At 43.5% G+C, this 16,804-nt stretch overlaps 1 protein-coding gene across 2 annotated transcripts in view; it reads right to left on the bottom strand.

The window, feature by feature from the left end:
- LOC147727632 (phospholipid-transporting ATPase ABCA1-like) overlaps nt 1–16,804 on the bottom strand; it is a 2,839,360-nt gene that overhangs the window by 1,377,583 nt on the left and 1,444,973 nt on the right. For both annotated transcript variants that reach the window (XM_086961649.1, XM_086961650.1), the window contains exon 20: nt 8,002–8,133. In XM_086961649.1, coding sequence (XP_086817775.1) covers nt 8,002–8,133 — 132 coding nt within the window. The remainder of the gene's footprint in view (nt 1–8,001; nt 8,134–16,804) is intronic.

Here is a 16,804-nt window from a genome sequence, read left to right as displayed (position 1 = left end):
TATTAATTCCCTAGACAAAGCCCTGTGTTTATTTAGTGATGATACCCCTAGAATCACCCCTCGACCAGTCCCAGTTCTTTTATATGTGGAAGAGCAAGTTTTATTCTCACAAACAGCAAATGGCCTCCAGAAACTGTTAAATGGTTTGAATAGTTTTATGACCAACCAGAGTTTAAAAGTAAGTAATCAGAAACCATTTATTTTAACATGCAGTCCAAAAAATATCAAACCCTTTCTTTATTGGTTAGACACCAATCACTAAGATTTTACATTGTAATTATGTATTAAATTATTTAGGTATCCTGTTTGAAGCAAATTGTCATGGGGTGGTATGACTAGCCAGAGAATACAGAAAATGGGAGTAGTGTGTGAATCTATTTTTAGATTCTCAAAAAATTGGGGCACAAGTAAATCAAAAAGATGGTTTCGCTTTATAAATCTAAATGTCTCAGCTTGGGAACATATGGAGCAGGTGTGTGGGGTCATGAAATAACACCTTGAATGCAGGTCTTTGAAAACAAAGTCCTCTTTTGGTTACTGGCCATTCCGAAATCGATCCCAAGTTTCAACTCCCACAGTGAATTCGATATGGACTATTTGGAAGACAAAGTTAAAATGGCCCCCTTTTACTCTGGGTTAAAATCTGGTGTACCCCACACGCAGGTTTCTCAAGAGACATTTTGAGCGACTGTTTGAATTTGAACAATAGATGCTCTATCCCTTAACTGGCATATGTTAAGAAAAGCTTTAATGTTATGGGCTTGATTAACTTTTGATTTTCCAAATAGCTTCGGGCCCCAAACTAAGGCCATATGTGAAGAAAACTGTATTATGATAAATGAAGAGATCAGAATCACAAGGACAAGTAATTTAACCTCAGTTCTTAACCATTTGCCTAGCCCTACAATGTCTGCCATAGAAGAGCATTTAACCTGGGTGGAATAACCAGAACACAGATCTCATGAGGGTTAGGTTACATTCAATTCCTTATTTGGTAGCTTTCCCTAACTCTGGCTCCTGGTTTGATTCTTCTCTGGGCTGCCCATGCAGTAACTTCTAACTACAAATGACTGCACATTTTTATACTTTTTTTCACCTTATATAGTAGCTTGATACGACACTTCTTATGATTACTTTTAAAGCACAAGAACTTTACATAGCACCAAGAGGGGTTGATCTTTTTAAAATGTTTAAATAGTCTTACAATTTGTTTCTCTGTCCTCAACCAAGTTTGTCTGCAATACAACTGAGGAGGAGGCATGCTTCATAAGAATACCTATTTTAGCCCTGATGAAATCATTAATAGTTTTAAATGAGTGCTAGTCACCAGGGGTGTAAATACAGAAAGTGTATACAATTTGCTAAATGAATGTATAAATTATATTTATTGATGTTTTAAATTTGTTTTAATTTGATGTGTGAAGCCTTTCTAATAACCTCTGAATTAGAAAAATTATATGATGTACAATGTATTTTTAATTCTGTGTTTTAGTTGTCATTGTTATGACTGAATAAAGATTATGGAACAGAAATGGACTAAGTTACACTACAGCCTTTCTTACGCAACACTAGATAAGTTCAAATTAATGATCAACAAATGATTCCTTTTTTGTCATCTGAGACAAATATGAAATGTACTTTGCTTTGATTTTGTATTTCGCTTTGAGGTCTTCTTTAATGGTAATTAACATAGATAAATGTATAATATTGTGTACATGTAATGAGGATAAGAAGTTTGTTGAAACTTGTTGTAGTGGCTGAAGCATGAAAAGTGTAAACATTGGAAAGAATGGCTATATTCTTTAATAACTACAGACATCAAACATGATATCTAGTGCTTCCTATTTTGCTATATGTTTATACATATTTTTTTAATGAAAGGATACAAAGTAGATAGGTAGTTTATCAGAAGAGGGCTCCTCAACATCACATAGACATTGGATGATGTGCCAGTGAAGGTATTAGCTTTAGCAGGAAAAGGTCTGATTTGGAGAAATTTACATTTCGCACCCAGAGAAGTCTTCTCGCTGGCTGGATACTTTTGGTGCCTTTGCCCAATCAAGGTTTCTACCATTGGACAAAGCCTATTTTTTAGAGCTTGGAATCCTCCAGAGGGGCAAAGCTGCAGGCTGAATTCAAAGAGGGTTCTACAAGACCAAACACCTCTTAGGCAAGGTTGGCCTGAATAGGATTTGCTGCTCCAGAGATGCTCCAGCTTCTTTAGCCAAGCAGCAATGCACCTTGGTCGGATCAACATGTGGTAGGTTTGTCCCAGGTCTTCAGTGGCTTTTAGTCCAAATTTTTTTCTAGTTCCAAGATTTTCAGGGATTTGAGGAGTAGTACTCTTTCACAAAGACAAGGGCCCATGGATGTCAGGAACAGCACTTGAAGGTCAAAACTCACTTTAGCAGAGGTCATCAAGGGTTAAAATTCAGTTCCAGTTGGGATTGGTCAGATGGGCTCCTCAGAGTAAAGGGGACTTATTTACAAGTGGATATTGCCACCAGAACATTACTTTTAGCGAAGTTCTGATGGCAATACCCCCTCACCTTATTTACAAAGCGGCGTTAAGTCACTTAACGCTGCTTAACGCCGCCTTGTAAATAAGCTCCTTTTTAATTTTTCACTGAGCGTGAAAGGGGCATGCAATGGGTGTTGCAGTGGGAGTTCCGCTGCAACAGCCAGTTCTTTTTGATGCAGACGCCCCCTTCATTAACTCACTCCTACAATATCTGGGCACTAACATCACTAAAACGGCTAACTTTACGATCATAGGTGATCTCAACTTACATCTAGATAGAGACACCGAGCCAAAAGTTGCCACCTTTCTCGCGGATCTCGCTGCCTTCCAACTTAATCAACTCGTAAGTGGTCCCACCCATAGAGCGGGACACCTTCTTGATCCCATCTTTTCTAACATTACGAGTGGATCCGCATGCCCGCCTATCCCCATGACCTGGACAGACCATCATCTAGTAATATTGTCAATTTCCTGCAACTCGAGCCCTGCAGTGATGCCTACTCCGCTAGTTCAAAAACGTCCATGGAGAAAACTTCGCCTTGAAGACTTGCATAACCTCCTGGTGTTAAATCCCCCTCCCTCAAGTGAGGACCTGGACGAAGGGTATGACCAGTTTTGCCTCTGGATCACCCAGGCACTTGACACCCTGATCCCTGCCAGATGGACCAAGTCCCGCACCCACACGGCTAGTCCCTGGTACAATTCTGAACTACCCATTTTTAAAAAGGAATGCAAAAAGGCGGAGAGGGGTTGGAGAAAAAATTACGATGCCAACCTCAAACAGAATTATGTCCTACTCCAGAAAACTTATCACCGTAGGGTTTGCAGAACAAGAGCGGCATATTATGCCAATGAAATTAGCAGTAGCTCCACCACCTCGAAATCTGTTTTTAAAATCTTGACAGACCTTACTGCGAAAAAAACTGTTATCACTACCACTACTTCCCCTGACCTCTGCAACAATATGGCTAATTTCTTCACCAATAAGATTAGGAAAATCTATGACACCTTTCCAAATCGCCCGCAGTTATCGGCCATTTTTGACCCTACCAGGCCCTCTCTCTCCTCCCTTCCTATACTTGAGCGAGAGAGTTTTCAAAAAATCTGTAGGAAAATCAAATCTGGCTCCCCGGCGGATCCCTTAAAACCGGAGACTTTCTGTGAAGCTCATGAACTTATCACAGAACATATACGAGACATTATCAATCTGTCTCTTTCTACCGCCAGAATTCCTTCCAAATGGAAGCAGGCTTGGGTTTCCCCCATCTTAAAAAAAACCCACCCTAGACCCTACGCTTCCTGAAAATTTTAGGCCCATCTCCCTGCTTCCCTGGCCTGCCAAAATCATCGAGGCACATGTCAACAACATTCTGACCAACTTCCTTCTTACCAACAACATTCTGGATGACTCCCAACACGGGTTTAGAGCTGGTCACAGCACAGAGACAGCCTTGCTCACTGTCACAGAGGACCTCCATACCATTCTTGACACCGGCGGAACGGCAGCACTGGTCCTATGGTGTCACACGAGGTCCTTCTGACGAGATTGGAGGAAATTGGAATTACAGGGACAGCCCTGGGATGGTTTAGAGACTTCCTTTCCATTAGGTCTTTCAGAGTCTCCACCCCCCCTTACATCTCTAAGGAGCATAACATCGGACAGGGAGTGCCGCAGGGTTCTTCCCTGAGCCCTACCCTGTTCAATGTCTATGTCCGCCCTCTTGCAGAGGTGGCTAGAAGGAGCGGACTAGCACTGGTGTCCCACGCCGATGACACCCAGTTGGTGGTGGCTCTTAATGACAACAGTGGTCTGGAGGCTCATCACTTCAAACAGACACTTACTGACATCACCAACTGGATGACAGCGAATTTCCTCCAACTGAACGCCGGGAAGACAGAGATACTGCTCCTGGGGAAAAACACCTCGTCCTGGGGAGACAGCTGGAGGCCTGATGTCCTAGGCCAACCGCCCAAGCCAAAGGAATGCGTTAAAAATCTGGGAGTCTGGGTGGACTCGGCACTAAAGTTCACTCTCCATACAAAAAAGGTGGCTGCCACTTGCTTCGGCATTTTACGTAACCTCAGACCTATTTTGAAGTTCTTCAACTGCCGCACCCGCCAGCTTATTGTTCAGGCGACCATCCTTTCAAGACTGGACTATGCCAGCTCTCTTTTACTGGGGGCGAACCTTGCAGAAACCACCAGATTGCAGAGAGTCCAGAATGCAGCAGCCAGGGCGCTGGTAGGTCTCCCTCGCCATTCCTCGGTATCCGGAGCCTTGAAAAAATTGCACTGGCTCCCGGTGGGTAAAAGGATCCAGTTTAAGGCACTGTGTTTAGCCTTTAAAATCCTTAAAACCGCGTCCCCCCCAATGCTGTGCCCCTTCCTGTCGGAGTACATTCCTAGGAGGTCGCTTCGCTCAGAGGGACAACATCTCGCGATTATCCCCCGTACCAGACTGGCCAGAGTAGGCGGCCGATCCTTTAGCTTCCTAGCTGCTAAGCTATGGAACAGTCTTCCGGAAGCTATCCGTGGTATACAGGACCTTTTAGTCTTCAGAAAGGCCATCAAAACTCATCTCTTCCAATAACTTCCTCCATTTCTCCGTGCCTCTAACTCTCTGCAATTAGTCTGCTCGCAGCGCCGGGACGCCCCTTGGCTGGGGCAGCCGCGCGCTATACAAATCACTATAACATAACATATTTACAAGGCTGTGGCACTGCCAAAAACTAAGACCAGGGATACGAGGAGAAATTATTTTATCCTTGTTTTTTGCTCTTTCCATGTGTGCTGCAGCACACATATAAAGGGCAAACCACGTTTCAAGATTGTTTATGTGCAGGAAGGTGTCTCTGCCTGCACACAAACAATCACCCATACAGCGTTGACACCCTTGCAACATGACACAAGGTTGCCTGTGCTGGCTCAAGCCATCTTAATTACTCCCAGCGCTAGGGAAAACATAGTGGTGTGCCATATTTCTGTCAATACGGAGCACCCCTTAATTTTAAAAAAGTTAGTGTGCGGTGTTACCAATTTTGGTGTAACACCATGCTCCGAAAGTTTTCTGTAAAGATCCCCCCAGGTCTCTTGCAGCTTTTTGTGGGCCTTTAGCTTACACAAGAGGTTAGCTGGCTGGACCTTAAAGTAATCTTCTGTATACGGGCTACAACTGGAAGCAGGACGGGCCCTTCAGGTATCTTCACAGGTGCCAAACACCAGATGGAACCCTTCTTCTGTTCTGTCACAGATCAAGAGTGTTTTGAGGAGGGTGCCAGGGAATGTCATATGTGTGCTTGACATTAGCTTTAGGATGGGAGTGACTCTGAGGGGTAACCCTACCCATGTTTGCAGTTGTTCTAGTGTGTAAAACTGTAAACAGTTCCACAGAGCCACTCTCACTAAATCCAAGATGGGTAAACACTTCTCCCTTGTAGCAAGCCTGTGTGGACACCCTGATGTGTGCCCATGGTAATGAGCTGTACCCTCTTCTTTGGTTACCCCAAACCAGTTCTGGAGGCTGATCGTGCCACACTGGGTTTGATGCATTTCTGACTTGGGGGACTATAGAGACAGCCTGTGTAGGTGTGAGCTACATCTGTTTGTAACGGGTTTGCACCTTTAAAGCAAATTAGATTCCTGGGCACTGCTGGTCTTCAAAATTCTATGCATTCCTCCCTAAAGTACTTTACATAGTTTTCAATTCTGATATCAAATGCTCCCGTAAGATTTAAAGGGGATTGAAAGTGAAGGCAAAGATTTCATTGAAAGAACTACAGCTCCTTACAACTATAGGAACTTTAGTATTTTTTCAAGTGGACATTTGTCAACAGGAATGTATTTTAAATTAGTCTGTAAGGGCCATATTTGCTGGGTATCTATCGGGCAGTAAAACATTTGATTTAGACACGTGCCACTTTACTCTATGTGTGAAAACTGTTGGTGCAGTCAGGTTTTTGCTAAGTCCTTTGTGAGCAACTAGAGAACTAGGGCCATATGTATGAAAAAGTCCATTTATGATTCTCAAATAGAGATTTTTTGTGAATTGCTATTTGAGAATCGCAAAACGCTATGTATGTAAGATTTGCAAAGAATTTTGAGAATCCTACATATTCCTTAATTGTGATTTGCAATTAAGGAATACCTCCCTATTCATTCCAATGGGCCTAGAGGTTCATTGGAATGAATGGGAAGACTATCTCAATTGTGATTCGCAATTAGAGAATCGTAAAATTGAGAATGCAATTTCAAGGGTGCTAGGGTGTCAAAAGGACACACTGTTGCGCCCCCTGAAATGTGCATGTGTGCACATGTGGCACACAGACATGCCCTAAGGGCATGTATGTGAATCAGATGGCACTTTGAAAAATGCAAAAAAGTGAATTTATCAAAGAAATCACATATTACCACCAACTTGAAGTTGGTGGTAATTTGCAATTCCTTACAGCCAAAATGGCACTTTTATTGTGCTTCTTACATTGCATTTAAGGAATCGCAAAATAGGGAATTGAACATTTCCGATTCCTTATTTTGCGAGGGGTGTTTTGTGTCATACATTGGACACTGTTGATTTGCGATCTTAAACGCTTAAATTCTGCAAATTTCGGCATTTGCGATTGCAAAATTGCCTTCATACATATGGCCCCTAGTAAGAAGAATGGTGAGGAGAGTAAACATTGAGCTACAATATTTCAATAATTCACAGATGCTAAAAAGGCGAGGATCTTTAATCTGATTACCTAAAAACTTGCTATGATTTATTCCTGCCTTGGAGAGTGAAGAGGTAGCAAAAGAGTTGCATCTTAAGAACTTTGGGGCTTATTATCAGACCCCTGCATCACTTTTGCACCACGTAAAATGGTATATGTATGATGCATGGCTTTCATTTCGATTTATGAAGCAATGCAAAGCCACCTTGCATGGCTTTGAATAGCCTTGTAATTCATGAGTAACGTGACGCAGGGCAAATCGCTGTGTCGCCTTACTTTGTGCTCGGGAGTTCCTGGGTGTTTTGCAATGGTTTTTTCCCACACAACACCAATGAAATTTGGCACTGCCCCAGATTAAAAAATTTGATGTAGATTTAGGGAAGTTTCCAATCTGTACGCCTCCTGAGGTGAGGTGAGGCGTGACCAGGCGAAATATGCTTATTTCACCTAGTTTATTCCTCTTTAAATTCTGCATGACACTCAGAAAGAGGAAAACGTCTCTTAGGAATATTTTTGTGCAGGAAGGTGCCATTTTCTGCACAAAAACAATCTTGCCTGCAACGGAGCTATGGTGCAAGAGTGCCTACGTTGCTGCTAGGCTGCCAAAATGGCAACAGCTCAGAGACAGAGAACAGGAATGCACCGTATTGCTTGAATACCGTGCATTCCTGCCCTTTCGCTTTGGCGTAGGGTAGTGCAGCAAGATGTCTTGCTACTTTTTTTACCATATATGAATACGCAAACTCGGTTACATTGTATTTCTTTACTTACTGATCGAAAAGGACATTGTGTTGAGGACACATTCCCATGTCTTGTCGTATTTGATCCATGTCAGTCTGTATGTCTCTCCCGTAAATCAAGGCAGTTCCAGATGAGGGCGGGAACAGTCCAGTCAAGATCGACCTGCAATCATAAAGAAGATGCCGGTTGCTTTCGCCGATATTGTACGTAATGATGCAACAAATGATTTGGCTCTAGGGGGAACATTTCACAGCTACAGTATTAATTTGAATACGAGAGAAAAACAATCCACTGTGATATCAAATGTAAAATACTCAACTTCCCTTTCAGATGAACTATATCATGTGAAATTTGGTAACTATTTTTGCTCACAGAAGCCAAGAGAAGGTGTCCGGACAAGCACCACACAGAAGGGACACCCTAGCCAGACCTTACTGTTGTTATCCGTACTTGTGCCAGAGCACCTTAAACAATTCATTTAGGGCCAGATGTAGGTAAATCACATTTACCGATTTTGAAATACCGAATATTACCGAATTTTACCGATTCGGTATTTCAAAATCAGTAAATGGGATGTAGGTACCAACATCTGGATTTTTTACCGATTCCTTAAAAATTCGGTATTTACCGATTCGGAAAATAACGAATCAGTATTTGCTATTGAATCCTATGGGCCTTGAAGCCCATAGGATTCAATTCAAATACCGATTCGGTATTTACCGAATCGGTAAATACCGAATTTGTCAAGGGTGCAGGTGGTGTCACTTTGACATCCTCTAGCACCCCCAAAACGGGCATGTGTGCAATGTGGCACACAGACATGCCCTAAGGGCACGTCTGTCTGTCACATGGCACATGTGTACATGCACAGATGTGCATGTACACAGGAATCGGTATTTTACCATGGATTTGTATTCCATGGTAAAATACAGATTCTGAAAGCCATGTGCTAATGGAAAATTTGCTACCCACATTTCAATCTTGCATTTTCGGTAAAATTACCGAATCGGTAATATTACTGAATCGGTAAAATTACCGATTCGGTAAAATTACCAAATCAGTCAAATTACCGAAAATGCAACTTTAAGGGCCCCTACATGTCAATGGCCATTTACCGGTCGGTAACGGCCGAATTCAGCCGTTACCGATCGGTAAATGGCTATTTTCGGCCACCTACATCTGGCCCTTAAAGCATTCTTTTAGGAAGTTGGTACCATGTGTTCCAGAAATTCTTTCTATGTTCATGTACTTCTTTTGAAACTCTGAGATTACGAACTATAAACAGAAGAAATTGACCTTTGCTGCAAGCTAAAAAGATGGAACCAAATCTAATGAAGCACACAAAATACAAATCCTCTGTACAGAGGGACATTTTAATGAATAATTTAAAGGTAAACACAAAACCTCGAACTATCAAACGACTCCCTGCCCAGCTACATGTGCTTAATTACGGGCTGGTGGTTGTAGATGGTGGGATCTGGCACTCAATGACAGAATGAGCAATGCAGGACATGAGCGGGATCCAGGCGGATCCCCAGTCTGGAAGTTATTTCTGAGCTGGATCCAGGATCTGGGTCTGCCTCAGTGAAATATGCATAATTTGTGTTGGTATAATTTGCCTGCACGTGCACCAGTGCTGTATATTGTCTCCTTTCCGTTCAGATCACAACCCAGGGAAGGTGAGGAAGGTTTCTTCTTTTCACATCAAGCAGGACACAAAACAAAGGTATCACTTAACGGGCCATGAGTCATCCTGTTGTTGGAGGGTCGTCTTGGATGGAAGCTGTCTGGAGCCTAACACCTAGATGTCATTGGTATGGAGTGGAAAAACAAAGGCACGCTGTTGTAAAGTCATCCTGTGCCCTGTGGACCACTCAACTTTTGGCTGGCTGATACTGGTGGTAACTGACTCTGACTGACCCTGGGCTTTGCCTAACCAGGCCCAGGGCCAGTGCTATGCTGAAAGAGACACATTAGAATACAATTAAAACACCTACATACACTAGGGTACACAATGGTATGGTGGGGTACCCCTGTGATTGGCATGACCTACCTATAAACCCCTAGTATGTAATAGGGCAGGGGGATTGAATCTACCCAGAAGTCCCTAGTACCCTAGGGCATGGCAGTTTAGAGGCCGGCAGCTCTTTTTGAACTTGCATGTGTGCACTGTTGAAGCCTGAGGTCAGTTTAAAAGCAGCCCTGGGTGCCAGGAATGCTTTTGAAAATTAAATAATGTCCAAACTCGACTTTGAGGGTTGGTGGCACTTAAAAATGGATAACCTACAATGTTGTGGCATATTAGGAACCCCCAGGGTCTCCCCTAGGTGTCCCTGGGGTGGGAGGTCAAGAGAAGGTGTTTGTCGCATTTAAAGCAATTTCAATGGAAACTGCCCTGTTGAAAATACGGCTGTGCAAATCAGGGTCCCCGTTTGACACGGTTCCCGCCCAGGTGCTTAGAACTCTTGCCCCTCTCATCGTGGCCCCATTCATTTCAATCTGGAACTCTTCTTTATTCTCAGGTCAGTTCCCCACATCATGGAAGCAGGCCATGTTAATCCCCATTTTAAAAAAGCTGACGCCAATCCCTCTGCGTTCAGCAACTATCGTCCTATATCGCTCCTCCCCAAACCAGCCAAGGTACTGGTAAAAGTCATGCAAGAACAACTGGCCGACTATCTGGAGTCTAGACAACTTCTCCACAACTCACAATCCGAATTTAGATTCTGATACAGTACGGAGACTGCGCTGTTGGAGGTAACTGAGACCATTCGCGAGTGCGTGGATGCAGGCGAGGAGGCCATGTTGGTGCTCCTCGACTTGTCTGCGGCTTTCTATACCATCTCTCATTCCTTTCTGTTAGATAGACTACATAGTCGTGGGATACGGGATACCCCCCTGGCCATGATAAGATCGTTTCTGAGTGGCAGAACTCAGCAGGTCTTTCTCCGGCCTTTCGTTTCAAAAGAAAAAAAACACTTAGCTGCGGAGTGCCTCAGGGCTCTCTGCATTAAGCCCCCTCTTCTTTAACGTCTGTCTATCACCTCTGGCTGAGGTAGTTGAATCTTGGGGGGTCAGAGTGATCTCTTATGCTGATGACACTCAGCTTGTGTTTTCATTTAGAGATCACTCTGACCGCGACCTTGCCAACTTTAGATGCTGCCTCTCCAATATCGTATCTTGGATGACCATCAATACCCTCAAGCTCAATACAGATAAAACCGAGGTGCTATACTTCAATCAAAGTGCCCCAGTTCCGTCTCCTCTGGGGTGGCCGTTTGAGCTCAACCCTCCCCCAATACCCATGAAATCAGCACAAAATCTGGGTTTCCAAGTCAACAATGAACTGTCATGTAAGACTCAAATCAATAAGGTCACTTCCGCATGTTTTGGCAAACTTCGCATGATTAGCAAAATTCTCCCTTTCCTCTCTCTGGATTCACGTAGGACTGTCATCCATGTCCTTATTACTTCTCACTTGGATTGTTCCAATAGCCTTTATGTGGGAGCTCCAGCCTATCTGATCTATCGTTTCCAGATTGTGCAGAATGCCGCTGCAAGGCTGATATGCAACATCCCGTAACGCCACTCACTAACCCCTCATCTGATTAAACTTCACTGGTTGCCTGTGCCCTATCGCATCCAGTTTAAAGCTTTGGTCCTGGCTTTCAGGGCTTTAAATGGCCAGGGGCTGGCGTATCTCGGATGTAGGCTAAAGCCTGTTCACTCTGCCCGAGCTCTCAGATCCAATCACCTCGGCCTTCTTCTCTCTCCTCGTTTCTGCCGTTCCAGAATGAATGGGTGGGTCAGAGCATTTGCTGTTGTCACCGCCAAACTTTGGAATAACTTACCATTAAGTCTGCGGCTGACTAAATGTGAATCTTTGTTCAGGCGCAGCTTGAAGACCTGGCTGTTTTCCAACCTCTAGCCTACAAGATATGTATGTTGCTTTTCAGTCCGTAGCGCCGGGACACCCTCGTTGGGGGTAGCCGCGCGCTTTATAAGCTTCAAAATAAATAAATAAACGGCAGCAGGGTGCCTGCGATCATGTTCGCGGATGACACCCTGCTGCTCTCAAAATCTCCAATGGGGCTGCAGAGGGTTCTGAATGGGTTTTCGGGGTTTTGTAATGCAAGGGGTTTAGAAATAAACCCTTTGAAAACTAAATTTATGATTCTCAATCCTGGACCCAAAAGTTGCCCTAATCCCCAGCTAGGAACTACATCCCTTGAAAGAGTACACAAAATACAATATCTTGGTATAACTCTAAACTGTAACCTGACTTGGCTGCCACACAAAATAAAAGCAACCACAAAACTAGTCCAGAGGGCAGGTGCCATCACAAGAATTGCCAAACAATCACCACTCCGTCCATTGGCACCGGCCATTCACATCTACAAAGCCCAAGCCCGGGGGGGGCATCATTTATGGAGGCGAGCTATGGGGACATATACCATTGCACACCGTACAGGTAGCAGAAAATAATTTAATAAGACAATTGGCTGCACTTCCCCCGAGTACTCTATTACTTCCTTTAAGAATGGATCTGGCATTGCGTCCAATCACGGAGGAATTGGGTCTTAAACCACTGACCTACTGGAGGCGCCTGTGGAGTAGTCAAGAACTGGTACACTACAGAAATGAACTCCAGGAATTATTGAGAACAACCTTTGCTACTAAAATCCTGTGGTTAAAGTACATTAAGGACATGTGTATGCTTCTCAGAGTCCCAGAGTTATGGTCCAACCCGGAAGCAGAGGCTGTAAGGCTTTCCAGAAAGGATCTTTCAAACCTGTTTTATAGCGTCATGCTCCAGAAAACCATGAACTCCATACGGGACGGATCCTTAACGGACAATTTTATTAAATCAAAAGACTCCTACAGTCCCGAATATGTATTAGACACTATGATGCCTGTGTCTGTTCGGAAGATTTTCATGCAATGGAGATACGGCTCACTTCCATTGAGGTCTATTACAAAATCCTGGGCTGGCAACTTGGAAACAGGAGAGTGTCCAGCATGCAAGTGCAAACTTGAAAGCGATCTCCATGTGGTCCTGTTCTGCAGTGCTTACAGCAGAATCAGAAAATACTGGCTGGTCCCTTACCTGAGGAACTTAGGTTTCCGTACCGATGCCCCGGCTTATAGAGTCCTAAAGACAGACTTATCGCCACCAACTGTGTTCGCAATGGTGAAATTTTTGGCGGCAATGTGGCGCTTACGTGCAATAACTCTTAGGAACTCTAAAGCCCCATGAACTTTTTCCTCTTTTTTTAAATTACAATGCTCTTCCAGATAATCTAATTTTAAGTATGAGTTGGGGGTATTTCTCTCAAAATACCTTTATATAATGTTTTTATAGATGTAATCCGTCTTATCTCTTTTATGATCTTTTTACGATCGAAATAAAGATTGTTTGAATTGAATAAATAAATAAATAAATATTTATTTAGTACACCCTTATAAAATGAGTTTTATATGCCCTGGGTTAAGTGAAATTTCACATTTCACTCCCCACATTGTTGTAAAGTTCTGCTCAAATTCGACTTTGATGTTAGGAGCACTATGGAGGGAGAATCTGCTGCTTGAAACTTACTAAAGCAAGACATTAGCGAGCTGAGAGCAATGATTTCTAAGGCCTGACTTCTGAAAACTACAGCCCTGTGGATTATTTTGCTGAAAAAGAACTAAAGAGTGGAATCCCTGAAAGCTACAAGTTCTAAGAGCTCATCTGGAACATCACCAACTATATCCGCACCTTGGAGAACCACAAGTGGATTTGTAAGGATTTTGTACCAGTGGATTGTGGGAAATGAAGTCCTCAACTTTCAAGGACCATATACGAGCTTCCAGACCCTTGGAGTGAGTTTGTGACACTTTGGGACCCCTTGAAGAAGGTCAGGAAGAAGTTCAAGAAGGTTGGAGAACTTTGAAAAAAAGCTCCATAGAGGGACCGACTCAGCCTGGCCTGCCAGGCTGCCTGCCTTTAACCGTGAGCCAGCCAAGCCAACGAGGTTTGTCCAGCTAAATGCTCCTTCCCTCCAACTTCCAGAGATTGACCAGGACTAGAAGAAATCTGAAGCCGGTGAACCCTTGCCGGATCCGTCTACATGAAGAGCAGTATAAGACCCTGCGTGACAATCTCCAGAAATGTTTCTAAGTCAGCTCTTAGAAAAGGTGACCGAGAGCAACCATGAACGCAAAGCCGCCTGCCTTCCATCACGTGCCGGCCTGGATTCCTGGATTGCCCCGCTGAAGTGCTAGAGAAACATTTTCCAAGTCCGCTCCAGGGAAATTGACCGGGAGCTTGGCGAAAGGCAAGCAGGCGAACCCTCACCGAATCCGGACTGGCTTGGAGCGTCAAGGGGCCTCAAGAAGAAAAGGTCCACAAAAGTTTTTAAGTGTGAAGGTAGAAACTGAGACCGGGACCTGCTACGAGCTGTAGCCGCTCAGGGCTTCATCCCGCCCGGCCTAAAACTTTGACTTTGGCCAGGTTTATAGCGAGCAGGTGTCACAATATGGTGCTATATGTTTCTAAGTGCCATATTTTGCTAAATCTCTGAAAATTCATATCTCCGGTTCCCTACGTTGAATATTTGTTGTTTTGATGTCATTTTAAAGATACAAATATTTACTATTTTTACAAATCAGTATTGGATTTTTGTTATGTGTTGTGCCTTAATTATTTACTGAATTTGTGTTTTTAAATGCTTTACATACCTGTCTTAGAAATTAAGCCTGCCTGCTCGCAGCCAAGCTACCAAGGGTTGAGCATAGGAATAATATTTGAACACCTATGCTGAGTCCTACCATGTGTTAGTGTCCTTATTGACAGTGGCATACCTAAATTTGCCCCTTACAAATAACCCACTTTCCAACACACACATATTGATATCAATTGATAAGTTACCATGATCCGGAACCAGATTTTTCATGGTTCAACCCTTGTAATTAAGAAATATGCATGCGCTGTGAAAATGCCAACTGTATGTGTCTGTATGAGTTATTATAATACTAATGACAGAATGTTTGGTATTTGATTTAATTTATAGTGTTATGGACCCCAACGTAGAGAGTCAGAGTGCTTTATATCACATGCACATGGAATCATACAAGTGTGTGAACTTTTGTACAGGAAATATTGCAAAACACAATGAGGTTTACAAGCTATAGGAGTCGCAAATCATCCATATTGGAAGGCTTTAGACGTTAAGAGTGCTTGGACTGGAGAAACACATAGTTCTTGATTCACAAAGGGCCACTGGACTCGTGGTGGAGGCCTCATAGTCGTGGTGGACTCTTCACTTGGGGCGTAATCTCCATAATGAAAATCCTCATTGCGGAGATTCTGCCCCTACTGTGGGCCTCTACCATTACTGCGGGGCATCCACCATGACAGCGGGGCCTCCACAACGACTGCCGGGCCTACAACATTACTGCGAGACCTCCAGCACAAGTGCGGGCCTCCACCATGACTACATGGGCCTCCACCATGACTACATGGGCCTCCACCATGACTGCAGGGCCTCCACCAGACTGTAGGGCCTCCACCACGAGTGCGGAGGCCCTTTGTGAATCAGGTTCAAGTCAGGAGTTAAAGCATAATGCAGTGAGTGGCTCGGGTTGTCTGTACTAATAAGATATGAATATGATCCAAAGGGCCCTTTTGAGCAACCCTAGAGACATAAAATATTGTAAACAAAGCACAAAAAGGTTCTAAGCCTAAGACTTGCATTTTGAATGCAGCTCCTTTATGCCAGGTCATAGCTCACTGTACATTGTTAGAAAGACTAACTTATGAACTGCAAACAACAAAAGGCTCTCTGTGCCAAAATTTGAAACCAACTGAGACATCTGAGTCAAATCCAAAGCTGTGATCTGCATGTTACACAATGTGCTTTGCAGCAGATGCATTGAACCTTTATGCTTCTTTATGACAAATTAAAGCAGACTGGACAAAACACAGATCTTTCCTGAGCTTTAGCCACCAGACATACTTCAGCATATCATTATACCGTGAAATTCCTGGGCACGCAGTGGGTGCCTCATGCCTGAAACGTATTTAAAATTCACCCTTTTTGTGTCCAATGAAGTATTCCAGAACAGGCGTAGGCCACATGTGTCCTTGTTGCCAGTTTCTTTGTGGCAGAGCTTTTACATAATAAATGTCTGAGTTAAATATTGGATGCTGCTATTCAAGAATGAAGAGAAACATAGGTAACCATGATAAAGGGACAGACAACACAGAGTGAAAAAGAACCTGCAAGACTAGGAAATGAGATAATGTAGGGTAGTGAAATCAAGAGGCATATGTTGGATGGAATCAAGACAGGGCAAGCTTGGTATTGAACAAACTTAGCATTCAGCAGTTCCTGCACCGGGTTCTTCAGAAAACCTTTGGGTCTCTGCAGCACACTTACAAAGAGCAAACAACGCACCACTCTAACGCCTCCTTTTGAAAGGCATTTGTTTTTGGCGCTGCCTCAGATTTACACATCCTTGTAAATCTGGGCCAAAATCAAAAAGTAATAGGTGTTGCATGGGTGTGCCCACAGCTACACCAATTGCACACCCCTTTGATGCAGAAAACGGAGTGAAATGGCCCGATATTTACAATGATGTGTTAAGCCACACAAAGTGGCTTAGCGCCGCAATGCAAATATGGAACAGTGCAATGCACCACCAGAGCGTCATAAAACGTGAAGCTCTAGTGGTTCAATGCCCCTGTAAATATGCCATCAGGTTGTTTTATAGACTCCTCAAACACTTTCAATGTCCTATTATTCCTTTACATTTACCTCACACCCTTCACTTCCATTTTATCATATTATTA

Source organism: Lissotriton vulgaris, chromosome 3_1 (assembly GCF_964263255.1).
Source record: "Lissotriton vulgaris chromosome 3_1, aLisVul1.2, whole genome shotgun sequence".
NCBI classification, from domain to species: Eukaryota; Metazoa; Chordata; class Amphibia; order Caudata; family Salamandridae; genus Lissotriton; species Lissotriton vulgaris.
Note: the sequence above shows the minus strand (reverse complement) of the source record. Positions and strands in the feature narration are given on the sequence as shown.